At 40.3% G+C, this 27,641-nt stretch overlaps 1 protein-coding gene across 1 annotated transcript in view; it reads left to right on the top strand.

Moving 5' to 3' along the window:
• The window catches only part of plcb2.L (phospholipase C beta 2 L homeolog), a 53,024-nt gene extending 37,152 nt beyond the window's left edge, over window positions 1–15,872 (top strand). The window contains exons 15-32 of the mRNA XM_018231228.2: window positions 1,080–1,171; window positions 2,331–2,427; window positions 3,011–3,095; window positions 3,278–3,402; window positions 4,400–4,554; window positions 4,650–4,814; window positions 4,948–5,047; window positions 5,230–5,334; window positions 7,253–7,350; window positions 7,594–7,672; window positions 7,840–7,884; window positions 8,347–8,557; window positions 8,679–8,844; window positions 9,316–9,392; window positions 9,931–10,026; window positions 10,764–10,821; window positions 11,455–11,541; window positions 13,111–15,872. Coding sequence (XP_018086717.1) covers window positions 1,080–1,171; window positions 2,331–2,427; window positions 3,011–3,095; window positions 3,278–3,402; window positions 4,400–4,554; window positions 4,650–4,814; window positions 4,948–5,047; window positions 5,230–5,334; window positions 7,253–7,350; window positions 7,594–7,672; window positions 7,840–7,884; window positions 8,347–8,557; window positions 8,679–8,844; window positions 9,316–9,392; window positions 9,931–10,026; window positions 10,764–10,821; window positions 11,455–11,541; window positions 13,111–13,563 — 2,294 coding nt within the window. The 3' untranslated portion in view covers window positions 13,564–15,872. The remainder of the gene's footprint in view (window positions 1–1,079; window positions 1,172–2,330; window positions 2,428–3,010; window positions 3,096–3,277; window positions 3,403–4,399; window positions 4,555–4,649; window positions 4,815–4,947; window positions 5,048–5,229; window positions 5,335–7,252; window positions 7,351–7,593; window positions 7,673–7,839; window positions 7,885–8,346; window positions 8,558–8,678; window positions 8,845–9,315; window positions 9,393–9,930; window positions 10,027–10,763; window positions 10,822–11,454; window positions 11,542–13,110) is intronic.
• The last annotated feature ends 11,769 nt before the right edge of the window (window positions 15,873–27,641 follow it).

Genomic DNA, 27,641 nt, shown 5'->3' with positions numbered 1-27,641 from the left:
GGGACATTAGAAAGCTGCACTGCCCAGGTCCAGTGCCTAGGGCAGCATTGGACTTTTACTAAATACAGACCTGTATTGTTGATTCCCAGTTTATGTTATCTTGTATGAATATGCAGCAAACATAGACTCCTACTGACATGTCAGCACTGCTGGAGCAAAGCTTTTGTCCAAGTGTCTGTTGAAAATGCCTTACTATGTACTGTTCCAGTCCACAACAAATTGTCAAGTCTTAATTCAAGAGCTTTGAAAAAATTAGTTGATGTTACGACTATCCTTTATTTATCTACACTGACACATTTACGCACATAGACATCTCTGCTATATTTCATAAGCTGATTTACCATGTACATTTCAACATGCAGTAAAGCATGAGAGCGTGGGATATGCACAGAGCATTCCTTTAAGGCAGTGTTTTTCAAAATTCCAAATTGGTTTGGCTGAGAACTAAGGTTTCAGGCTGAATTTAGGTTTCAGGTTTCCGAATGAATTTCTCCACAAAAACTGGCCTTCAGATTGGGCAAACCTATTGCTCTAGACCAGTGATCCCCAACCTGTAGCTCGTGTTCCCATTGACCTCAAAGCAGGAGCTTATTTTTTAATTAAATAATTTAATTATTAAAACCAAATGTACTGCCAAACAGAGCCTCAATGTAGGCTGCCAGTCCACATAGGGGCTACTAAATGGCCAATCACAGCCCTTATTTGGCACCCCAAGAACATTTTTCATGATTGTGTTGCTCCCTTACTCCTTTTACTTCTGAATGTTGCTCACGGGTTCTAAAGTTTGGGGATCACTGATCTAGACTCTCTCATGAACCAGCCCTGCAGTTTGCGAACCAATAGTTTATATATATTGCAATGAGAGAGACTGTGGGTGAAATGTGATAAACCAAAAATATTTACAGCCCATATTTTTTCCTGAATTTATCCAGAATCATTAAGTCATTTACAGGTTTTCCTGAACCTGTGATGGCAAAGACCAGAAGTTGGTTTAATGCTCTTAGCTTCCCATGTAAGCAAGTTATTGTATGGATGCTGTGAACCCTACAAAGAGATAAAAATGTAATGTTTATGTCTAGATGAGGGGCCAGAAGAGGGGAAAGAGGCAGAAAATGAGGAAATGACAGAAAACACAGATGAAGAAGAGATGAAGCAGATACAGTCAGATGAGGTATGTTTTCTCTCATACTCTTTTCTACTCTACTCTATTAAGCAGTTCTAAACTAATCTAAGCCCTTAAATATTTCAGCATCATTTAGGCTGTAAAATAATCTCCCAGCAAGAATCGCCAAACTTATAGCAATCAAATGCAGGTATGGGGTCTCTTATCCAAAAACCCAATATGAAGAAAGCTCCAAATTACAGGAAGACAATCTCTGATAGGCAAAGAATTCTAATATTATGTTCTGTAAACATAAATGAATAATACATATTGGTGGTAAAACAATCTAGTTGGGTTTATTTAAAGGAACAGTTCAATGTAATAAATACAAACTGGGTAAATAGATTGTCTGTGCAAAATAAAAAAATGTTTCTAATATAGTTAGTTAGCCAAAAATGTAATGTATAAAGGCTGGAGTGACTGGATTTCTAACATAATAGACAGAACACTACTAAAGTCAGTGACTTTAAGGGGGGCCACATGGGACATAAGTGTTCAGTGAGTTTTCAATTGATCCTCAGCATTCAGCTCAGATTCAGAATCAAACAGTAATGAACAATGTCTCTGATTGGTTACTGCCTGGTAACCAATCAGTGGAAAGCAAGAGAGCTGCAAAGCAGGAAGTAGTGTTCTAGCTATTATGTCACACATCCAGTCACTCCAGCCTTTATACATTACATTTTTGGCTAACTAACTATATTAGAAACATTTTTTATTTTTCACAGCCTATTTACCCAGTTTTTATTTTTATACTGAACAATTCCTTTTTTTTTTTTTTTTGCAATCTTTTTTTATTGCTTTTACAAAACATAAATCAAATAAAAATAAAATACAAATCAGAACTTTGTGGGTAGTCTTATTACAATACTTTTGCTTGGCAGTTGTGACATTTTATACAATCCTTAGTGAGATTACAATATTCAAATGTAAAACATAGCAGGTTTAGTATATAATTCCTTTAATGTTTAAACAATCTTTTGTAGATTTAGGGTATGGCAATCCAAATTACGGAAAACAAACATCATCTGGAGAACCTCAAGTTTTAAGCATTCTGGATAATAGATCCCATATCTGTTCAGCTTTATAAAAATAAAATACAATTCCAAAAATCATATTCAAGACCTTTTCCTATACCCATATCCTTCATCTTTGCTTTTTATTCACACAGGGTACTGCAAGTCAGGAGGCCACAGCTTATGAGGAGATGTCAAGTTTGGTCAACTACATTCAGCCAATCAAATTCGACTCCTTTGAAGTCTCAGCACGTAAGACTAATGTGTGAGAGTGAGCTCCGGCAGCATAATCTTAAATCATTTTTGGGAATATTGGGAATATTTTGGGGGCAATCAGGAATATTTTGCAATGTCAAGTCCATACATTGTTTGCCATTCCCTAGTGGACCCATTTAGGAATAAATGAAAATTTAAGATATAATGCCACACATACTATAAAGAACTCCACACTATGGAGTGCCTATAGTTATCCACCTAGCCGGCTCACCACATATTGTCCATCTCCAACCACCCACTTTTCCACATTCAGTTCCCAAACCTAATCATGTTGGGACTGGTGGGGGCCACTCTAAACCACAGTCCACCGATATCAGCTTGCCCAACACATTTCACCACAAGGGCAGATTCTGGAGGATAACTTAAAACCCATGAAGTTGACAGACTTTCTTGCCTGGTTTCCAAAGATCCAATGAACCAATTTCCTCTTCTGTTTCTACAAATACATAGAAATAGGTCTACAAAGTAATACTATATTTTGATCCTTAGTATTTACTTATTGTAGGGCTACATGCTAATAATATTGCTTTATCTTCTAATTCCGTGTTTTCAAAAACAGAGAAGAACCAAAGTTATGTTGTCTCTTCATTCGTGGAGACCAAAGCCTATGAGTTACTGACCAAGTTCCCAGTACAGTTTGTTGAGTATCCTTTTCTATAACCAGAACCTTACTTTTGTATAGAGACACACTACTTTTCAAGTAAATGCATTTAGCAGTTGAGTTACGTCTTGCTCCAAATCTCAGTACTAAAATATTGAAATAAAATGAAATTCTCGACTGAAGGCACTGCATTGCTATGGGCTGATTCCTATACAGTTGGCGCAGATATAACAAGAGGCAGATGAGCCGTATTTATCCCAAAGGCACCAGGATGGACTCGTCAAATTATATGCCCCAGATGTTCTGGAATGCCGGCTGTCAGATGGTGGCACTCAACTTCCAAACCATGGGTCAGTGACAGATGGCAAATCTTCTGCTTTATAATCCATCCATGCATATACGATCTACATTATATTCCTGTTTATTTTAAAACAAAGCTCTGCTTGTCTTCTTTAAACGATGGGGGCACCAGAGGTGAGCTGTAGTGATGTTACTGATAATGTCTATAAGAGGCTCAAAGAGAGACACAGCTAATGTTTATCTGAATAATGTACAGTAGTGATGTGCTGGCCTGCCTGATACCCGTGGGACCCGTGGGTTGGGCGGGTTCGGGCCAACTTCGCACTCCTCTTCACTGGTGGCCACCTAGCACTGCCGGCTTCTAAGTTCTTGTTTTATAGACGCTGCTCCTGCTAGCCCTGCCCCTTTTGTGACATCATGGGCGGGTCAGTGCGGGTCTATATAAGGAAGCCGGTAGGCGGGTGTGGGTGGGTGCGGGTGAAGGTAGGGGCAGGCTTCAGGCGAGTGCGGGTCGAGAAAAACCCAACCTGCACATTATTAATGTACAGTACTGACTATAGGCCTGGTCTGGACATCAAGGCATTAAGGGGGTTATTATTTAGAATAGGGGTCCCCAGCCACATTTAGATGTAAAAAAAGTTGGAGACCAACATTTTCATGCAAAAAGTTCACAGGGGAGCAAAATATGGGACGTGATTGGCAATTGATAGCCCCTATTTGGAGGCTCTGTTTTTATGCAACCAAAAGTTGCCTCCAAGCCTGGAATTCAAAGATAAGCACCTGCTTTGAGGCCAATGGGAGCAACATCCAAGGGGTTGGAGAGCAACATGTTGCTTGTGAGACACTGAGTTCACTGATTTAAATACTGGACAGAAGTGCAAGAGCACTAAGGGGTGCAAAAGATTACCTGTAGATTAGAAGCCCTGGCAGGCCGGGCCTGTATTGGTTGGTCTATATGTTTTATATCCATGTGTGGAGCTACATTACATGTTTGCACTATATAAGTGGTTGAAACCATAATAGTTTTAATGCATTACCCATTTTCAGACATACCTATGCAGCAGAACATGGCGCTGTTTGAGTTTAATGGCCGCAGCGGTTACCTTCTGAAACACGAGTTTATGCGTCGGGTTGATAAACAGTTTGATCCATTTACAGTTGATCGGATTGATGTAGTGGTGGCCAATACAGTTTCAATAACAGTAAGTATGGCGTCCCTAGAACTAGGGCAGGGTCTAACTCCCCTTGCATGTTCCTGTATTATTACAATATATTGCTCTTCTTTGTATCTCAATAGATCCTTTCAGGACAATTCCTCTGTGAAAAATGTGTGAAGACCTATGTAGAAGTAGAGTTGTTTGGGCTGCCTGGAGACCCTAAGCGTAAATACAAAACCAAATTAACATCTGTACCAAACACCATTAACCCAGTGTGGAAAGAGGAGCTGTTTGTGTTTGAAAAGGTAAACCCATTCTGGGGCAATTCCTGGTTGGTGTTAAAACTTAACACAAAATAGGTTCCTAATAAACAGCAGGACATACAAATAAAATTGTGATTTACTTTAATGTAACATATCCCTTATTTCCCCCCCTCAGATTCTAATGCCAGAGTTGGCTTCCCTTAGAGTTGCAGTATTTGAAGAAGGAGGGAAGTTTATTGGCCATCGAATCATTCCTATTGATATCATCAGATCAGGTACCAATCACTCACTTACTATCTCCAGCATGTCTGTAATACCAATGGCAGAAATGGGTCTAAACCAAAAATAGTTCCCGTTTCTCTAGAATTTATAAGTTCTTTTTTCCACTGGCAAAATCTGACCTAGAAATGTCATAAAATATTATGAATTATATATTGTATGTTTGTCTTGCTCCCAGGATACCATCATATTTGCCTTCGCAGTGAGAGTAACATGCCTCTTACCATGCCTTCTCTCTTTGTGTATGTGGAAGTAAAAGACTATGTACCAGATGTCTGGGCAGGTAATTTTTCTAATTTTTTTTTCTGTCAGCCCTACAATTATTTGTGTGCACATTGTGTTGTGGCTTGTGTTTTCACACCTACAGCTTATTGCAACTGCCCTAGGCTCAGCATAAGAATGCCTATTGAAGTAGTGCAGACATTCGCCTCTAGGACAAGGAAGGTACTAGGAGATAGCAGGTATAGTAGGGAGAGATGGTGCCTATAGTAACAGTGGGATAATAGTCTCGGAAGGGAGTGTGACTGTGGGATAGCAGGTCTAGTAGGGAGAGATGGTGCCTATAGTAAGAGTGGGATAATAGTCTCTGGGAAGGGAGTGTGGCTGTGGGATAGCAGGTATAGTAGGGAGAGATGGTGCCTATAGTAACAGTGGTATAATAGTCTCTGGGAAGGGACTGTGACTGTGGGATAGCAGGTATAGTAGGGAGAGATGGTGCCTATAGTAAGAGTGGGATAATAGTCTCTGGGAAGGGAGTGTGGCTGTGGGATAGCAGGTATAGTAGAGAGAGATGGTGCCTATAGTAACAGTGGTATAATAGTCTCTGGGAAGGGAGTGTGACTGTGGGATAGCAGGTATAGTAGGGAGAGATGGTGTCTATAGTAACAGTGGGATAATAGTCTCTGGGAAGGGACTATGACTGTGGGATAGCAGGTATAGTAGGGAGACATGGTGCCTATAGTAACAGTGGGATAATAGTCTCTGGGAAGGGAGTGTGACTGTGGGATAGCAGGTATAGTAGGGAGAGATGGTGCCTATAGTAACAGTGGGATAATAGTCTCTGGGAAGGGACTATGACTGTGGGATAGCAGGTATAGTAGGGAGAGATGGTGCCTATAGTAACAGTGGGGATAATAGTCTCTGGGAAGGGAGTGTGACTGTGGGATAACAGGTATAGTAGGGAGAGATGGTGCCTATAGTAACAGTGGGATAATAGTCTCTAGGAAGGGAGTGTGACTGTGGGATAGCAGGTATAGTAGGGAGACATGGTGCCTATAGTAACAGTGGGATAATAGTCTCTGGGAAGGGAGTGTGACTGTGGGATAGCAGGTATAGTAGGGAGAGATGGTGCCTATAGTAACAGTGGGATAATAGTCTCTGGGAAGGGACTATGACTGTGGGATAGCAGGTATAGTAGGGAGAGATGGTGCCTATAGTAACAGTGGGGATAATAGTCTCTGGGAAGGGAGTGTGACTGTGGGATAACAGGTATAGTAGGGAGAGATGGTGCCTATAGTAACAGTGGGATAATAGTCTCTAGGAAGGGAGTGTGACTGTGGGATAGCAGGTATAGTAGGGAGAGATGGTGCCTATAGTAACAGTGGGATAATAGTCTCTGGGAAGGGAGTGTGACTGTGGGATAGCAGGTATAGTAGGGAGAGATGGTGTCTATAGTAGAAGTGCGAATAATAGTCTCTTGGAAGCAAGTATGGCAACATCTATCCTCTGCTAAAGATGGCTATGGATAGTCACTGAAATTGAACAACAGCTTTACTGCCACAGGTTGGCTACTGTGTAGATTTAAGAGAAACCATGTTTATCTCTTATTGTGTATAATTAGGTGATAGATTATGTGTCTAGCGAAAAGATATGATTCGGACCGCATCAGAGCTCACCCTGTTTCTGTGTCCTTCCAGACATTGCCATCACGAGACGCCGGCAACTCCGCGCTGGTAGAATTCTGCTTGTGTAGACGCTGTTCTGGAAATCCATTAGAAGGCACAGACTGTTTCTTCAAAAATCGGCTTTTGTACCACTGTGTGTGCACTAATAAAGCCGATTTTCGAAGAAACAGTCTGTGCCCTCTAATGGATTTCCATAACAGTACCTACACAAGCGGGATTCTCTGGTGCTATATATTATGTGTCTACCTTTGAAATGTAAAAAGACTAACTAGAATGGTGTAATTTTTTGTTTTTCAGATCTCAGTCATGCTCTGACTAATCCCATCAAACATTCCAAAGCCAATGAATGCAAGCCAATTAAAGTAAAATGTGGGACAACAACATCTTCTGATGAGGTGAGTATTTGATTCTGGTTTTATATAATTAGCATTGGTTAAGCAGCCTATAAATATAGTTGTGTGGATGCTTCCATCTTTGAAATAGCTCAGTCGAGAAGCAACACTTCTAGACAGAATCCATTGTATGGAAAAAAAAAAATATTCATTAGCATTGGGTTTGTGTAAATATATCCTTCTTGCCTTTTGTTGTGTTGTTACAATTATTTTTCTTTGCAAAACATTCTTGTTGATCCAACACAGATCTCCAGCACTTCCCAGCTCAATGGTATCCCTGGGCCCTGTAAATCCTTGAACAATTCTGGGCAAAATGGACCAGCAGGTAAAGTGGGTATGGGTGTACAGTCTTGTTTCCGTTCAGAACTGTATCTTATATTAGCCCAAAACTACTTTTTAGTATGGCAGGAGATGGAGTTATTACTTGGTGCAGATGTATCTGATTAGACCAACGCTGGTCTCGATCGTATAAATATTCTCTGTATATTTCAGGCTTGCCCAGCAGTGGGGTACAGGAGGCTGCAAAAGAAATTACAGGTACGGAGGATAAAGACGTTCCCAAAATAAGGTTGAAATAACTTCAAATAAACACTTTCATTTCATTTTCAATGTCAATGAAGTTATCTCCTGTAGGTTTCATGCTGGGGTCTTACATGTGCAAGCAAATGATACCATAAGGGCAGAGATATGGAGTCAAACCCTCTTGCTTGGTCCTTTATCTACTGACCCCCTCCTTAATTCATTACAAGAATATAGATGAAATCATCGACAGTGAATATTGACCCCCAAAATATCAATTAATAGTAAATACTGTAAAATAAAAATAAATAATATTGAATATTTTCATCAAAACAGCAGAGTACATTAATATAATTATTGTTAGCTAGTCTTTAGTAAATAAAGATGACCTGTGTGTAATGATGGTGTGAGGACTTGAGGCTGGTGAATCGCCAGCCCATGGCTAAACTCTGTTTTGATACTGGTATATAACACTTTTAGAGCTACAAACTGCCAATGAGGAGGAGTTGCAGAAACAGAAGGGATTCCTAAAGCTTCAGAAGAAGCAAGAGAAGGAGCTGAAGGAGCTGGAGCGCAGGGCTCTGAAGAGAAGAGAGGAGATTATACAGAAATATACCAGTGTCTTCTCTGACCTCTACACCCAGGCTAACAAAAGGAAAAACAGCTTACGTAAAGGGCAGAAAAAGAAGAGGTAATTGATCACAGATTCTCATTATCTGTACTTGACTGCTGCCCCAATAGCAAAGCCAACCCCAGTACCCGTTAGCAGCCAATGAGAAGCTTCTAAATGCACCTGACTCTTTGTCTTGCAGTATACCTGATGAGGATTATGGCGCAGTGTGGGGAGCTGGAGAAATACCTGGCAAGGGGGACCCCCAAGTTCTAGAGATGAAGAAGAAGATGGAAGAGGAACTGACATGTCTTGGGGAGGAGCAGTATGAGACTATTCTAAGGAAAAAAGAGCAGCATTCTAATGAGGTACGTCCACTATGGGATGTACTCAGTATCAGTCTGACCTGCACAGACAACTGCACCCATCAGTGGGTCCTAGTGCTTAGCCAGTCATTTGGCCTGCTGAGTTTTTATATATAAGAGATACGTGGGAAAACTGGGGTATGAAGAAGAAGGTGAGAAGAGAGTGAAGGCCAAAAAATAAAAGATGCAAAGGGAAAGTAGAAGAGATAATTAAAATAAGTCGCTCTTGATGTAATAAGAAGCAATGGGAGAAGAGACAGGAGGGAAAGCATTATGAGAACCAGTTGTCCAGTGGGTTTGATGGACTTCCCTGTCCAACACTGGATGTACTCAAGCAGAGGAAGATGGGGGTGCAAACATGGCCACAGAATGTGAATAGACCATGACAGAACCCACATTTTCCTATATTTACAAAAGTTCTGTTTTTGTATGAGTTATGTCTAATCTTATAACAATCCTTATTACAATCAATAGCAAATCTCCAAGCTGATTGAGCTGGCACAAGAGATGCAAGTGGTGGAGCTAAAAGCCCTCAAGGAATCTGCAGAAAGGTATGGTGCTTGTTTGTTCCCCAATATACCACTTCAGCATGTGATATTTGCCTCCCCATATGTAAGTCTATGAACATGGTTCTAGTTTCATGTGGAGCAACTAACCACAATAAGACTGCTTTCAATCACGTGTGCTGTCTTTCCCTGCCTACCCTTCAATATGCCTGTCCTCACATGGGCAACCTCACTCTTCATTTATATACCACAAGATGTAATGGGCCATTAACCAGGGACCAGAATGTGATTCGCTCAAAGAATTATCTAAATATTTAGCAAGTTACCAATCATTATCCCATCAGAAGCTGGGCTTCCTTTCCTAGAAAAACTGGCAATAGGCTTCTAAATGTGAACTACCTGCTTCTTTTCCAAGGAAACGATTCTAATTCATTATTTAAAAATATATCCTAAAATGTGTTATTTAAATGAGGCACAAGGCCTAGGAATGGGGAGACCTGCCTTTTGTCAGAGTTCGGATTTGGTTTACGTAAAAGACAGGGAGGTTTGTGTCCATGCATGCGACTGATGCGTCTTTCCGCAGTGATACTAAACAGATGAAGAAGAAGTTGGAGATGAAGAGGCTGGACAGGCTGGAGTGTGTGAGCAAAAATACCATGGAAAAAGCTTCCCAGGACAGGTAAGGAATTCAGTTATTCTAATCGTTGTCACCCTGAGATGAGAATCCATTGCTCATGAACTGGGGAGTGGGAGCCTCAGAGGAAACAGGAAGTTCCCTTGCTTTATTAGTTGTGTATAACCTGATCCTGTCCAGATGCTGCTCAGAGCTGGGTTGTACTTTACCATAGCTCAGTCTCTAGGTAAGTGCTGCTATCCCCATATAGAAATGAAATGTCAGGAAACAAATAATATTTATTATGAATTTAAAATTTGATTAAGATTTTAGTATGGAGCAGAAGCTCTCATTCCACATGTAGAGTTGACGGACCAATAATCCTGGGAATCTCCTTTTAATCCCTCCATCTAAGAACCAGATAGATGTAATTGCAGTTGCAGATGTATGTGGTGGGGTAAATACACACACAAGCCCCTATGAAAATTGCTTTGCTAGAGTGGAGAGGAAGTTTGACCTGAACTTACCCCCGCTACAGAACCCGAGGGGCCCTTTTGTTGAGAAGAACATAGATCAAATACATATTATACTGAGTAACAGTCGTTGAACCTTCACATTGGTGTCCTCCTGTGGGAAAACTTATAAATGGAGCCCTACTTTTTATCCACCTTTATTAAATCTGATCCTTCAGTCCCTAAGTGACAGTCACAGGCATAGAGCTCAATGTATTTCTGATCATTACTTATCTGTATACGGAGTAATTATTTTCACAAAATAATAGTGTTCTATTTCTGTGTTTTAAGGTTAAAAAAAGAGATAAATAACTCCCATATCCAAGAAGTGGTGCAGGTTCTACAACTGGTGAGTTGGTTCTACAGTGTTAGTCAGGCCCCAACTGGCAATCTGTGGGTTCTGGCAAATGCCAGAGGGGCTGCTGTGTGGTTCAATAGAAAGTTACCATATAGTGGGCTGGTAGGGGGCTGTTTGGGCCTCTGTGTACTTGGAATGGCAGGGCCTATTTTGACTCCCAGTCCAGGCCTGGTGTTAGTTCATTTCAGAACTTCAGAATACTTTCTAAGTTTGATGCATGCTACTTTGCAGGTACTTGCAATTACAATGGAATTCTAGGAAATAACTATGTATTGTGGGTTAAAAAGTATGGAAATTTGTGACTTGCACTGGTTGTGTAGCTGAGCTCTACTTTGACTTATGACCCTCATGTCCTACTGTTTAGAGTAGAAATATAAATAAACCCTTGTTGTAAGAATATAAGAATATCAGGACATTTAAAAGTGAATTTCTCAAGCCAAAGCTTTGTACATTTTATAAAGAAATCACAGACATTTTTTTCATTTCAGTTAGTAAATATATTCATTGTTATTAGTGGAGTACAGAGCACATTATAGTGGAGAATATGGTACCCACAATGCTGATAACCACCCGTGTATATCCATTTGGCAGTTACAAGAACATCTTTTCTTCTGTCCTTTTCAGGTATCTGATAAATGGGCTAAAAACCAACAAACGTTAGAGAAAAATCAAACTGAAGGTCTGCAAAAGATCAAGGAAAGGGAAGATCAGGTATGTTCAACAAAAAGTTGGGGCGGCTGCCATTTAGTGCAGAAAAAGTAATCACTGGATATTTATCAACTTAAGGGTCAGGGCATACGCTCAGATTTGCAGAGATAAGTCGCCCTGCGACAAATCTTCTCTTCTTCGGGGCGACTAATCTCCCTGAACTGCATCCCGTCAGCTAGAATGTAAATCACTGGTGGAATGGCACTTGGAGTGCTTAGTTTTCTGAAGTTGCTTCACAAGGAAGCTTCAGGCAACTTCGGAAAACGAATCGATCCGAGTGCCATCCCGCCGGCGATTTACATTCTAGCTGGCGGGAGGCAGTTCAGGGAGATTAGTTGCCCCGAAGAAGAGGAGATTTGTCACTGGATGACTAATCTCCCTGAATCTGAGCGTGTGCCCTGACCCTTAAGGGCCTCTCTGGGCAGCTCATGGAATCATTAACAGTGGAAATCTTCATTGGATGTTGTTGTCCTTACCACCAAAGAAATCTGCAATGAATAGCCCTTTTACCCACACATTTTAACCCAGTTGCCATAGTTTTAAGGTACATTCAGGATTTGGCCCACACTCAATAGCTTCTCATCTTTAAAGGAAAACTATACCCCCCAAACAATGTAGGTCTCTATTAAAAGATACTGAATAAAACAGCTCATGTGTAAAACCCTGCTTCATGTAAATGAACCATTATCATAATAATATACTTTTTTAGTAGTATGTGCTATTGGGTAATCATAAATAGAAAATTGCCATTTTAAAAAATAAGGGCCGCCCCCTGAGATCGTAAGATTCACTGTGCACACATACAAACCACATGTAAGGTCACATGAGCCAATTAACAGACAGAATTCTGCCTTTTGCTTCCTCACTTCTTCCTGTTACAGTTAGTGTTGTAGTATTTCTGGTCAGGTGATCTCTGAGGCAGCACAGATAGAGTCACAAAATGGTGGTTCAAGGCAAGAGATGTAAAAGGGCAATATTTATGTAAATATATATTCCAGTTTGGTAAGATTCTTTAATATGTCATTCAATTTGATATAAACTATCTGTTGCGTAAGTGTTCATTTTGGGGGTATAGTTTTCCTTTAAGAAAAAAAATTCATCTTAGACTTAGGGAACCTTAGTAAACACAACACTGATTTTACATTATTTACATTTCAGATATCCCCCATGGGAAAAGTAGTTATGCATCTTTGTACAGAAGTATGCCATTATCTATTGGTCTCTAAACCTTTCTCAGACCCTTTTTTTCTCAATGATTTTACACCCCACTGTGACACCCCAGCCTGTTGTTGGCAGCATACTCAATGCTAGAAGAGCAGGCTCATACCTTTATGCAATCTAAAGAGAAAACACTTTTAAAAAATCTACCCTTTCATATTCCCATCAGAAAAGTACAAAAAATAAAATACAAAATGAAGATACTATGACCCTCTAATATTTTAAAGGGATTCTATAAGTTCCTGATATCAGTACTTGACTTTAATGTTGCGGTGCTCCTAGGTGCAGGTCAAAGGAAAATAAGCTGAAAATACTCCAATACCTATTGATTTGTTCAATGTGTGTGCTCAACAGGTTCAAAAGGAATTACAGGAAGAATACATAGGAAAAATAAATTTGTTGGCCGCTGAAGTGCGAGACTTGGTGTATAACGCGATGGTGAACTTTTTCCCTACTGAAGCCAAAAGTCTTAAAAAGGAGCCTAAAAGTTCTGCAGTGGAGAAATGGGAGGCTCTCATAGCTAAAGTGAGCAATGTAGAGACCTTTGTGTCCAGTCTAACAGGAAACAAGACAAATGATCTAAAAGATGAAAAATTATCTGCAATGGGGATTGTATGGGACGGGACAGCTGCTTCAGATCCAGCGCGAACTGAAACTTCCACACCAGACTTGGCACTAAGTGAAACACAGAACTTGTTGCAAAAATCTTCCATAAATACAGATAAAGCAGCAACCCTAGAGGAATGTTCTCCATGTAGCGAGGACAGCAAAGAAGAAGAACCTGCAGAGATGGTGTCTATACATTGACTGTTGGTTGAATCGAAAACCAAAAAATACTCTAACACTTTGGGATGTGGCTGGACAAGTAAAATCCAGGTAACTGGCACAGATATTGTGCAGGCTGGAATCATTCAGCAGAAGATAGATTCTAAGCATGAGGACAATTAGCCTGTGAGTCATGTAGAAAAATTTAGATGGAGTCTGTTTTCATTTAATTATTTTGTAAACTCAGAGGTGTCTTATGACACCATGGGTAGTCCTGTGCGTCATTTTTCTAAACATTTTATAGCACGGACATCAAACTGGTGTAAATTACAACAATCCCATACTGGAAAGTGGTGCTGACAAACTGCTATAGGGTAGAATGTGGTCATCGATGAACTATAGCTTAGAGGAAAGTTTCATAGTCTTTCATCCTGAGGAGTTAAAAGCAATCTAGAGTGAGATTGGGGTCAATAATATCCAAGATAGTCTTGTAAATATAACAAGAGTGACTGTTATGACATCATACTTGCAGGGCCTGATCAAGTGTTGCATTATAACAATGGACCAGAAAAAAACACTGGTCTAAATGTTATGTATCAATGACTATGGGTGGGTAAACGTTCTCAAAATATGTACTAAACTATAAGCTTTTCTGCATGAAAATACATAAGCCTTTTTGAAGTAGGTCTGATGTTCACAGAGAAGTGCTGCTTTCTGGTCATTCATTATTAATTGTAAGAGGAAATGAGGATTATACTGACCTCCACAATATGTTGGTGTCTCTCATGTGCGTTTGGGTATCAGGTATTCTCTTTGAAAAACATTGTAGAATGTGGTCTATACAGGATTTTAATGAATACATGACGATATTTCCAAAGCCATGCACTTTCCCTTGCTCTAGTACTTTGACCCTCATCTCATCTCCTGCTCTTCGCTTTTAAAAACTCTTGCATCTCTCTTCTCTTCTTGAAACTTAGAGCTGTCTTGTCTTCTCTTTCCATTAGGGATGCACCGGTTTGGGATTCACCATGGGTTCGGGGATTCGCCCCCCAAATAGTGGATTCAGTGCATCCCTACTTTCCATAGCTAACAGATGTCTCCTATTGCCCCTAGCTACCAGTTATCTTCTCTCACTCCTCATAATCAGCTGCCTTCTCTCACCCTAGTTCCCAGGTCTAGTATCTAACCCACTGGACCACATTTCTTACCCATGTTCCTCATTTCTTCTCTTGCTTTCACTTCAGACTTCTTCTCTTACCCTACCTTGGTTCATTTCTCTTTCCCCCAACTCTTGCCCACATTCTCAACAGTCTTTGGCTGATCAAGTTACCATGTCTCTTTAATCTAGGTCTCCTTCATCTTATCTTGAACAAGCTTCCAACTCTAATCTCTTTACTCACTCCTCAACTTTCAGTTCTTACTCCAGCTCATTTTTCTTACCACTGCTTTCCTTTTCTTGTGCAAAGACTTGGCTCCCACCCCTTCCTCCTTTCCTACCTTCCCCAGGTTCCCAACTCTGCAATCCAATCTCTCAACTCTCTCCAGAATTAATCTTTCTCAGTATGGTAAGAGACACAAATATCCACCAAACCATATATGCTGTACTCATGAAATCAGAGTAGTTCCCACATTTACAAATTGGAGGTTTAGAGTATGCCATGTTGGTAAGCTAAATTTGGGTTAAAAAGACCAAAGTCCATCAGTGCACAGAGTTACATAGTTGTGCATAAGATGATGCATAATCTCTCTAAGGAGCTGAAGGATGTTATTTATATATATAAAAGTATACAGTGATACAAATGAGGGACTATATAAACCTGCCATATGCCTACTACCTGGTGTATTGGTACATTAAATGCCCTATAGATAAAAAAAACCAATAACATGATATATTTAAAAGCTTAGAATTGCTGATCCAATGGTCAGTATAAAGAAACAACATGGCTGCTCCAACTCAGATGGAAAATAAAAACACACAAAGAAGAATGTTCATTGCAAAGCTCTATAGCAACAAGAGCAAATGATTTCAGTCTTATCAAAAAAAAGGTGGAACTTGATGGACGTGTCTTTATTTTTTTATCCTCAACTGCTATTTGCCACGAGGCAGGAGCCACAGCGCCAAGAGAACTGTACTGATGAATATTGTACCTCTGCCTGTTTTATTTACAAGTTCTATTTATTTTTATATGACGTTTTATTTCCTATTAGTTTTACAGGGGTGGCAAGTGTTTGGTTTCTGAAGCAAATCGTAAATAGTTTTGCTGTTTTTGTTGTAAAACTGGTGTATAGGATAAACAATATGGGTGTTAGAAAACCAATGGTTATAATAAATCAATTTTTTTCTGATTAAACGTGTTTCATCTGATTAATGAACAGTTACACTAAACATTCATTCCATTAGTACAGTCAGTCTTCTGTAGTGATATGGACAAAGCTTGTCCCGTAACATGGAGCGACCAATAATAAGCATTTTTCTCATACAGTTGGAATGCTGGAGGCAAGTAGCTGATTGGTTGTTGAGGGAACCTTTTGTTCTTATTATTTAAATGCCCCGTGAGGCTGATTAATTAAAGTGACACCATGTCTAGAGCATCTGCACAGCGGTGATGACTTTTATAGCAAAAGCTGCTGCTAATCAGACTGATCCACCAACAACACATATGGTTCTTATTTACACCTCTGCCTAGCTCCTTCATATATAACAAGCATTGCATGCTGCACTTGGGTTACCCAGGGTAACCATACCTCCCAACATTTTGGAAACAGAAAGAGGGCCAAAAAGATTTGCCGTGCGTAGCACAGCGAATTGTTATGACCACGCCCACTTTTGTGACCACACCCCCTAATTACCATGTCCATTTTACAGAATTTGGCAGGTTATGAAAGTTTGAACACATTTCTGTGTTTTTTATGTGATACGGTTTTGCTAATGAAGATGAATTGCCCTTTAAGTTGTGTAAGTTCTATTTTATCTAAAACCATTTCAAATGTATGTTAAGTATATATTCTGGGATCTCTGCCAAGAGCCAATTAAGTTATAAACTTTGCATCTTTTTCTGGCAGTTTAGTGCACAGATCAAAGAGAAACTCGGGACATATCAGTACACATCCGGGACTATGCTCAAAACAGGACGTTGGGAAGTATGGGGTAACAACCTCTCCTAGAAAAATCCACAAGCATTTCAACAATGACACCATCTACCTGAAACCATCTGTACAAGAAGCTACTGTAAAAAGTTATACATAGGGATGACAGCCAGGAACCTGTCCAGTTCAAAGCTTTCTGTCCGATTATCCTCATTGTGAAAACTGGAGAGAAAGCCACCAACTGCCAATGTCATAACTCAGTCCCCAACATCATCACACCTGCCCCATCATTACTACTTGCCCCCCGGCATCATCAGTTTGTACCTGGGCTTTTTATGTTATCTTTTATCATAATGCACTTTGTTCTAATTTAAATTTCTTATATAATAATTACAGTTTGTAACATTATTCCACAATTTGTATTTTTACCTATGGTGGTTAATATGTTATAGGTTACGTAGATAACCAGCTGAGAAAGTGGATGTGAAACCCTAATGAAGTGATGGTTTTACTTTCTATTAGGGATGCACCGAATCCAGGATTCGGTTCGGGATTCAGCCAGGATTCGGCCTTTTTCAGCAGGATTCGGCCGAATCATTCTGCCTGGCCGAACCGAATCCGAATCCTAATTTGCATATGCAAATTAGGGGCGGGAGGGAAATTGCGTGACTTTTTGTCAGAAAACAAGGAAGTAAAAAATGTTTTCCCCTTCCCACCCCTAATATGAATATGCAAATTAGGGTTCGGATTCGGTTCGGTATTCGGCCGAATCTTTCGTGAAGGATTCGGCCGAATTCAAAAGAGTGGAATCGGTGCATCCCTACTTTCTATACCTTTAGGGTAAGGCCACACGAGGAGATTCAGGGAGATTTTGTCGCCTGGCTACTAATCGCCTCGACTTTTGAGCAACTATCTCCCTGAACTGCCTCAGCGTTTTTCCCCATAGGCTACAATGAAAAGTCGCCTGCGCTAATGTACACACGGCGATGTGTTTTCAATAGTTGCCTGAAATTGCCTCACTGAGGCAACTTTGGGCAACTATTGAAAACACATCGCTGCATGTGCAGTAAGCGCAGGCGACTTTTCATTGTAGCCTATGGGGAAAAACGCTGAGGCAGTTCAGGGAGATAGTTGCTCAAAAGACGAGGCGATTAGTAGCCAGGCGACAAAATCTCCCTGAATCTCCTCGTGTGGACTAGCCCTTAAATTCATAAAATACAGGTATGGGACCTGTTATCCAGAATTCTCGGGCCTGGGGTTTCCGGATAATGGATGTTTCCGTAATTTGGATCTTCATAAGTCTGCTAAAAAATAATGTAAACATTAAATAAACCCAATAGGCTGGTTTTGCTTCCAATAAGGATTAATTATATCTTAGTCGGGATCAAGTACAAGTTACTGTTTTATTATTACAGAGAAAAAATAAATCATGTTTAAAGGGAAACTCCGGCTTCCAAACCAAAATTTGATAAAGAGGCCTGCATAACACAGAAACCCCTATTATATCCATCACAGTTACCTGTTTCCTCAAAAAGTATGATTAAATGCCATTTTCTATGCCGTTTTTCTCTTTCTGCATCATTTGAAATCCTGGCAGGGAAGGAGGGACTAAACACTGATGTTACAGATTGTAACAACTACTCCACAGTTTACATGCAGGAACTACATAACCCACAATGCATTGTACTATGATGTTCCTTTCCTTATTGAAATCACATGTGCAGGGAATTATGGGGTTTAGAGGATGTGGTCTAATTACAGATGGCTGTTGATACAAAGTAACAGTAGTCAGCCAGCTCAGCAAGGGGCTAGGCTTAGGGAACTGTTCCAAACCATTAAAAATCATGAAAAGTCTGCATATTTTTTAATTGATGTATATTGCAAAGTTGCTTGAAATTATGTTTACTTTTCAAAAAGTTTGTTATGTTTTTGTAGAGTTCCCCTTTAAAAATCCAGCTAAAATGGAGTCTATGGGAGACAGCCATTCTGTAATTTGGAGCTTTCTGGATAACGGGTTTCCAGATAACGGATCCCATACCTGTATATAAAATAAATAACTATAATTATAGAATAACTCAAAGGTTCATAGCTGTGTGTGCAGAGTAAAGGACTTTGAGTGGAAAACTCATTTATACCAGGTGAAAAGTCTGCTGGTGGGCCCAGGGCAAATGCCATGTTTGCCCATTTATTAAAACTGCACTGATCCACACAGTGAATTTGGGTTGTCCTTTGAGACCTCAGACAAAACAAACACCTATGATTCACCTATGGGGAAAAACCAGTGCTGGATACAGCCCCCATTGCATATCATCCTCTTGTGATCTGTAAACAACTCAAGTCTTTTGTCAGGAGCAGGTCACACTTTAGTGCTGTGTGTCTTTAAATGTAATGTGTTCCATTTAGTATTGGTAGTTACTCAAAATGAAGTTAAAGGAGAAGGAAAATAATTTTACCTTGGGGGTGCGAATTTACTTACTTTACCTGACACCCCAGGCCTGTGCTCCTATCACCAGAAAACTGCACCGACCCGGGGTTCTGCCAGCGAACACCACAGAGTGGGGTACCTGACTTTTGGAACCAAAAAAGACTTTCTCCTTTAATCTTTGTATGACGTTGAGTGTGGCCCTTGACTGGACACCACAACTCAGCAGTCACCCTCCAAAAAACAAGCATGGCAGAAGAAGCAGTGGCAGACACCATGCAAGGGCCACATTATGTAGACTCTGTTGTGCTATTGGTTCCACATCATATGTATCATGTCTCAGAGGCTATTTGTCTGGGCAGGGCCCCCGGGAGCCTCAGGGAATGATCAGAACCTGTAGTGAATGTAACATGTCTGTAATCAGGAACTGTAAACTCCCAGGCCCCCCAGTAGCAGCATGGGCTGCACCCTTTATAGATACATACTGGGTGCCCTGTACACTACAAACCAGCAACCTCCAGTGTTTTGTTTATCAGAGTTGGGACATTTTGCCTTTGCCTCCTTTCTGAACAGTCAGTTTAAGCCTTGTTTTGTTCTTGGTCCAATTATTCTGACATAGAAATTATTCTGATGTAGAAATTGTGTATATTAAAGCATTTTCCACGTACATAGGAAAATACATTTGGATCATGCAGAACTGTATTTTATGCCTTTATGAGTCCAATCAAGGGCTGCAGGCTGCGAGCGCCTCTCCCAAGACACTTTCTTTTGTGGTTCTTTTTCCATTAAACACTGTAGCACAGAATGTGCCTGGGGAGCTGGTCACAGAGCGGGACACCCCTCCACCTGATCCTCATCTGATGCAACTGCTGAAAGACTTTCCTGGAACACCAGCCGCACCCTTTCGGCGTTCATTGGTCTGGCAATATCTAACCATGTGCACAAACTAATCAGTGTGTCAGTCTGAATTGGCCACTTAGTCTTGCACCCTGATGCCGGCATATTACTTCCAAACAGCTTCTGCAGAAATCACTTATTCCTGTACCAGAAAACACAAGCTGAACTACAAAAATGTGCTCAGAAGCAAAAAAATGAATGCATGAAGGGTCCCCTCACTCACTATCCTTTACTGCAGCGCTTTCCTTATGTTTTGGGTACAAGCCTCCCCCTTCTGTAGTCCAATGTTGGTCCCCCCTTTACCCATGAAGAAGGATTCTGATATGTGGACAAGAGATTATCTGCATTCACCCATATTAACAATTTAAGGACATTAAAGCAACTTTCAATTGGTCTTCATTATTTTCTAGTCTTTTTAATTATTTGTGTTCTGACTCTTTCCAGCTTTCTAATGGGGGTCACCGACCCTATCTGAAAAACAGCTGTTCTGTAAGGCTACACATTTATTATTATTGCTACTTTTTATTAATCGCCTTTGAGTTAACTTTTAGTTTTATGTAGGGAGTGATATTCTGAGACAATTTACAAATGGTTTTCATTTTTTATTATTTGTGTTTTTTTTAGTTATTTTGCTTTTAATTCAGCAGCTCTCCGATTGTCAATTACCACAGTCTGGTTGCTAGAGTCCGAATTACCCTAGCAACCATAAATTGATTTGAATAAGAGACTGGAATATGAATAGGAGAGGGGGTGAATAGAAAGATGAGTAATAAAAAGTAGCAATAACAATAAATGTGAAGCCCTACAGAACAGCTGTTTTTCAGATAGGGTCAGCGACCCCCATTTGAAAGCTGGAAAAAGTAAGAAGACAAATAATTAAAAAAAACTAGAAAAATAATGAAGACCAATTGAAAGTTGCTTAGCACTGACCATTCTATAACATACTTAATGTTCATTTAAAGGTGAACCACCCATTTAAGTGGCAGATTCATCAATTCATCCGTATTGATTCTTATTGGATTTTTCTATTTTTGTATTTATCAGTGGGTGAAAGTTATAGTTCACCATTTGATAAAAAATCTTCTAAAAAATCCCAGAATGTGTGTGTGTGGTGAACTCTAATCTCACATTTTGATAAATCTGCCCCTTTGACATTTTGCGCATTAAACTACTAATAAAATACCCCCCCCCTTTTTTTTTTTAAGTCATCCCTGGTCTGGCCATTCCTACTCCCATTTCATCTGACTCCCAAATGAATTAATATAGATCCAGGGACAGAAAATGGGTGCTCATCCCAAACTGGAACCTACTGTACCTAACTGTCAGCCTGTGTTTCAGGAGAATTTAGGAGAGCAATTAAGCATCCTCCCAAAATCTCATCCTATCTGCATTACAGGTTGGTCTCCCTACACATTAAGGGTTGATAATCCCTAATTTTGGGAACGTCTGCCTTAAAAGAAAATTATACCCCCCAAACAATGTAGATCTCTTTAAAAATATCATGTATAAAACAGCTCATATGCAGGGGCGTAACTATAGAGGAAGCAGACCCTGCGGTTGCAGGGGGGCCCAGGAGTGTAGGGGGCCCAGTGAGACCCTAATTAATTAGCAATTTTAATATATCTTGGTAAAATAGGCCAGTTTATAAATATTTTGGGGCCCTAAATTGAATTTGCTATGGGGCCCAGTAACAACTAGTTACGCCATATGTAAAACCCTGCTTCATTTAAATAAACCATTTTAATAAAAATATATTTTTTATTAGTATGTGCCATTGGGTAATCCTAATGGAGTCTTCTCATTACAGAAGCCAGTGAACCTACAGTGATCCTTGCCCCTTCTAACCATTACAACAGAATATCTGATTTCTCCAACTTCTCCTATTTATAAAACCCAAACACCAATTACAAATTGAATTTTTGAACACATTTTTAAAAACTGTTTTTTTTTTAAATAATTTCCTGTTGTTTATAAAGAACATCTTTGAAACTGATCTTTCAATGAACATTGTGACATAATTTCCCCCACTGGAAGGCAAAATTTCCTCTTTCCCATTAGAGGCTTCAGAACCTTCTTGGCCGTCTAGATAGATAGATTAATAGATAGATTGATAGATAGATTACATCATGTATCCCCAACCTTTTGAACCTGTGAGCAACATTCAGATGTAAAAGGAGTTGGGGAGCAACACAAACATGAAAAATGTTTTTGGGGTGCCAAATAAGTGTTGTGGTTGGCCATTTGGTAGCCCCTATGTGGATTGTCAGCCTACATTGAGGCTCTGTTGGGCAGTGCACCTGGTTTTTATACAACCAAAACTTGCCTCCAAGCCTGGAATTCATAAATAAGCACCTGTTTTGAGGCCACTGGGAGCAACATCCAAGGGGTTGGGGAGTAACATGTTGCTCACGAGCTATTGTTTGGGGATCACTGGATTAGATAGATAGACAGACAGACAGACAGACAGACAGACAGACAGACAGACAGACAGAGAGAGAGAGAGAGAGAGAGAGAGAGAGAGAGAGAGAGATATACAGATAGATATACAGATAGATAGTTAGATAATGGCTTCAGCTTCAGCCTATGGAATATTTTGGGTTACTCATACTTGTTATTCCCAAATACAGGAGAAATAACACAGTGGTGCAACACATATCTGAAGTTCTACACTGACCCTTAAAATATGACACACTGCTGATAATTCCAACAGGTCCTCTTCATAGGTCAGTCAAGGAACCTCAGGGGGGTTCCTCACAAGAATGTAATGGCTGCTGAATGAGATTAAAGAAAAGATCTTTTCATAACCGAGAGCAACATCGATACTAAGCAAATTCTAAATCTAGCTTGGAAATGAATGTATCCTAGCTGGAATTTATTTACTACTAAAATATGCTGTCCAGGGCCAAAGTCTCTATATGCCGTTCTGCATTCTTTGCTAAAGTAACATATCTTTTACTATGATAAGTCATTTTTAAACAGTTCTGTTTATTTGCTCTTCTTTAACAGGTCAGACAAGGTGGGAAATGTGAATGTGATCCATGATAGCACTGAGGAACAACAAGACAAGGTTTCCATAAATGAAAGTATACTGTATCAATATCTATGAGCAGACAGCCTGCCAAGCAGTGAGTGGCCACTAGAGGGAACCGTTTCCTAAAACTGGCCGTACATATTGAGATCCGCTTATTTGGTGAGGTCAGTAAATACACCGATCTCTCCCCGATATCAGGCTGCAATATCAGGCTGATCTGATCGCGACCATAATGAGGAGAAAATGGGCTTGAGGACCCCATTAAAGAAAGACTATACCCCTCAAACAATGTAGGTCTCTTTAAAAAGATATTGCATAAAACAGCTTGTATGTAAAACTCTGTTTCATGTAAATAAACCATTTTCATAATATTATACTTTTCTAGTAGTAGGTGCCATTGGGTAATCCTAAATAGAAAACTGACATTTTAAAAAATAAGGGTCACCCCCTGGGATCCTAAGATTCACGGTGCACACAAACACAAACCATACGTTAGGTCACACGAGCCAATTAAAAGACAGAGTTCTGTCTTTAGCTTCCAAACTTCCTGTTACAGTTAGAGTTGTAGTATTTCTGGTCAGGTGATCTCTGAGGCAGCACACAGACCATCACAAAATGGTGGTTCAAGGCAAGAGATGTAAAAGGGCAAGATTTACTTAAATACAGTCATATTTAAAAGTTTGGGAATCCCTCCTAATTCTTTGGAGTTTTGTTTATCTTTGGCTGAGCTTTCAAAGTATAATAAAGAACATGCCTTATGGAAACAGTAGTATTTCAGCAGTGACATAAAGTTTATTGGATTATATTGAGACATTTTGTGCATACTGCTACTAAAAAATGCCTTACCCTTTAAACAAAACAGGGATTGTTTGTCCATATATTGCAATATATTTAAGCTGCCAACTACGTCAAAGTCATCCCATATCTGGCCAGTCCTACGCTCCATTTTCATCTAATTCATAAAAAATTCTATTGCTTCATTATACATTTTACACAGGGACTAAGTTTTACCACCCGTCCCAGCTATAGTCAGGTGATCCCAGTGGTGGCCAATAAAAGGGCAACCAAGTTTGGGAGTTTTAACCTTGAAATCAGCAAGTGAGTTGCAGGTAAAAGGTATGTATTTTGTGGTCACAGCCTCATTGCACCCCGCCTAATGGGTTTTAAAATTTAGTGGTGAGCACAACTTTCCATTGTTTGTTAAAGTTTATTGGATTAACAGAAAATATGCAATATGCATCATAACAAAATTAGACAGATGCATACATTTTGGAACCCCAACAGAGATATTACATCAATACTTAGTTGAGTCTCCTTCTGCAAATGTAACAGACTCTAGATTCCTCCTATAGCCATTGATGAGTGTCTGGATTCTGGATGGCGGTATTTTTGACCATTTGTCCATACAAAATCTCTCCAGTTCAGTTAAATTTGATGACTGCCGAGCATGGACATCCTGCTTCAAATCATCCCATAGATTTTCCATGATATTCAAGTCGGGGGACTGTGACGGCCATTCCAGAATATTGTACTTCTCTCTCTGCATAAATGCCTTTGTAGATTTCCAAGTGTGTTTAGGGTCATTGTCTTGTTGGAATATCCAACCCCTGCGTAACTTCAACTTTGTGACTGATGCTTGAACATTATCCTGAAGAATTTGTTGATATTGGGTTGAATTCATCCGACCCTCAACTTTAATAAGGGCCCCAGTCCCTGAACTAGCCACACAGCCCCACAGCATGATGGAACCTCCACCAAATTTGACAGTAGGTAACAGGTGTTTTTCTTGGAATGCCGTGTTCTTCTTCCGCTATGCAAAGTGCTTTTTTTGTTATGCCCAAATAACTACATTTTTGTCTCATCAGTCCAAAGCACTTTGTTCCAAAATGACTGTGGCTTGTCTAAATGAGCTTTTGCATACACCAAGCGACTCTTGTTTGTGGCGTGATTGCAGAAAGTTCTTCTTTCTCATCACCCTGCCATACAGATGTATGAATTGTAGAACGATGTACAGATACACCATCAGCAGCAAGATGTTCTTGCAGGTCTTTGGCGGTGATCTTTGGGTTGTCTATAACCATTCTCACAATCTGCATATGCAGCTCCTGTATTTTTCTTGGCCTGCCAGACCTGGGTTTAACAGCAACTGTGCCTGTGGCCTTCCATTTCCTTACAGTTGAAACTGTAATCTTCCGAAATAGCAGCGTGTGTCTCTGCCCTAAAAGTGAATTTTGAATCCTGAATGCTGATAAGTATTAACTAAGGAAGCATGGAGTCTGAGATAAATTAGTCTAAATTAATTTTAGTCATTTTCATTGGTGTCTGATGGGCACACTTATAGGGCAAGCAAAAAGCACTGACAGGCAGACAGCTAGTGTATGTTAGTAAACTAAGTATTTGATATGTTGAGAAGCAGTGGGCACTACGATGTGGGACCTATTAACCAGACTGCTCGTGACCTGGATTTTCCGGATAACGGATCTTTCCATAATTAGATCTCCATACCTAAAGTCTACTAAAAAACATTTAAATATTAATTAAACCTAACAATTGGTATACCTTAGTATAGCTTCTAGTAGAAGGAATTATTTTATTATTACAGAGAAAAAGGAAAAATTATTTTATTAAAATGGAGTTTAGGGGTGGTGACTTTCCCATAATTTGGAGCTTTCTGGAAAAACTGGTTTCTGGATCGGTATCAAAGATTTTATATGGCAAGTCAATGGGTACAGTCCTCCTAAATATAATAAAAGTTAGTGGGTACTGGCACCCCAAGAATATTATACAGTACAAGCATGTTATACATGGCCATGGGCACTGATACCTAAAGCACCCCAGCACAGTTCTAGGGTACAGTTTAAACACTTTGCCATTGTTGTACCACCAACACAGCCAATGCTATGCATGAAGCAACATGAATCATAGGCCCACAACCATATACATTTATGGATGTACAAAAAATATAGATGACCCTTCTCATATTCTATTTTGTTGCTTCATACTTTATTACCTGCCCTCTATTTACATATTCTCTCGTGTTTTTCTTAGGGATGCAACGAATCCACTACTTTGGATTCGGCCAAATCCCCGAATCCATCTTGGAAGATTCGGCCGAATCCCTAACCGAATCTGAATTTGCTTATGCAAATTAGGGGCGGGGAAGGAAAAAGTGGAAAAAATTGGTTTACTTCCTTGTCACGTGAAATCCGACCCTCCCCACAATTTGCATATGCAAATTAGGATTCAGATTCGGTTCGGCCAGGCACAAGGATTCGTCTGAATCCGAATCCTGCTGAAAAAGGCCGAATTTTGGCCGAATCCCGAACCAAATCCTGGGTTCGGTGCATCCCTAGTTTTTCTTCATTTTCTATTTGTTATTCCAGCATTTTTTTTAGTTAATTTTTGTGCTTTTTTTATATTCCACATCACAAGAACCTCCCTTCATTCTTAATGTTTTTTCTCCTACTCCTCTCACATCCGCAAGTTTATCAGCCACTTTTCCCAAATCCACTCGCTCTCAATTTCAGCTTCTCTGCACATTTATGTGTCCTTTTCTGTGTATTTTAAGTACTTCTTCCCAGTCTCCATAACATTCTGTGACCCATTTTCTTCTTTTTCTGTTTAATATTTTCTTCTGCTCTTTTTAATACTTTTTTCTACCCTACCTACGGTCTCTTCTCCCCCATAATGTTCTATTTTGACAGTGACTGCTCCTTTAAGGGCTAGTCCACACGGGGAGATAGCCACGCGTTTGCGGTCGCGGCGACAAAGCGCCGCGCCAGTCGCCAACCGGCGCAGGCGACAGTTTTGTATGGGCGCCTATGTAAAAACGCCTGTGCTAACCACACGAGGCGATGCGCTTTTCAACAGTCGCCTGAAAAAGCCTGGCGAGGCATTTTCAGGCGACTGTTGAAAAGCGCATCGCCTCGTGTGGTTAGCACAGGCGTTTTTACATAGGCGCCCATACAAAACTGTCGCCTGCGCCGGTCGCGGCGCTTTGTCGCCGCGACCGCAAACGCGTCGCTATCTCCCCGTGTGGAATAGCCCTTACTGACCTGGCACAGGAAGCTGTAGCAGACAGGGAAAAAAGAAGATAGTGCTGTAATCGTGAATGCTTAGAGGCAAACAGTAATTGTCCTTCCATGAATATTTTAAAATTGGCTACTAGTAACATTCTCTGCCCCAGATGGAGACAGACCAGCAGAGTAAGTAAGGGTGCCGTCTTTTTTTCTCCATTTTTCTTAACTGCCAAGCAGGTTTGGGGAGGCTTAGCCTCCCCAAGCCTTATTGAAAATCTGCCCCTGCGTACTAATGATTGTGCCCATCAGTGCAGCACTGGTTGAGGTGCAGTGCTGCGTCCGCTGTATGGGGGCTCTTCTGGACGGCAGTCTAGCGTGCTAAGTGGAGGACTGTGGCAGAGATGCCATGCGGCTAATTCAATTCAATCTTGAAACCACCTGCGAGCGCTACCCAATATACGGTCGGTATAAACCTTATTTCGTTTGACTGTCACATGTCCGCTACAGATAGCAGCGCCGAGGACACATCATTTGCAAACCCGCTGTAACTAATTGGAAGTATATGTTGCGATAGTTATATGGCCAATGGAGATTATCTGGACTGTTTAGTCATTATTGTGCATCACAGGTGCAGCCAGCGCACTCTTAGCATTATACAGACTCC

Source organism: Xenopus laevis, chromosome 8L (assembly GCF_017654675.1).
Source record: "Xenopus laevis strain J_2021 chromosome 8L, Xenopus_laevis_v10.1, whole genome shotgun sequence".
In the NCBI taxonomy this organism is placed as follows: domain Eukaryota; kingdom Metazoa; phylum Chordata; class Amphibia; order Anura; family Pipidae; genus Xenopus; species Xenopus laevis.
The sequence above is the reverse complement of the archived record's forward strand: the minus strand, read 5'-3'. Positions and strand labels throughout refer to the sequence as shown.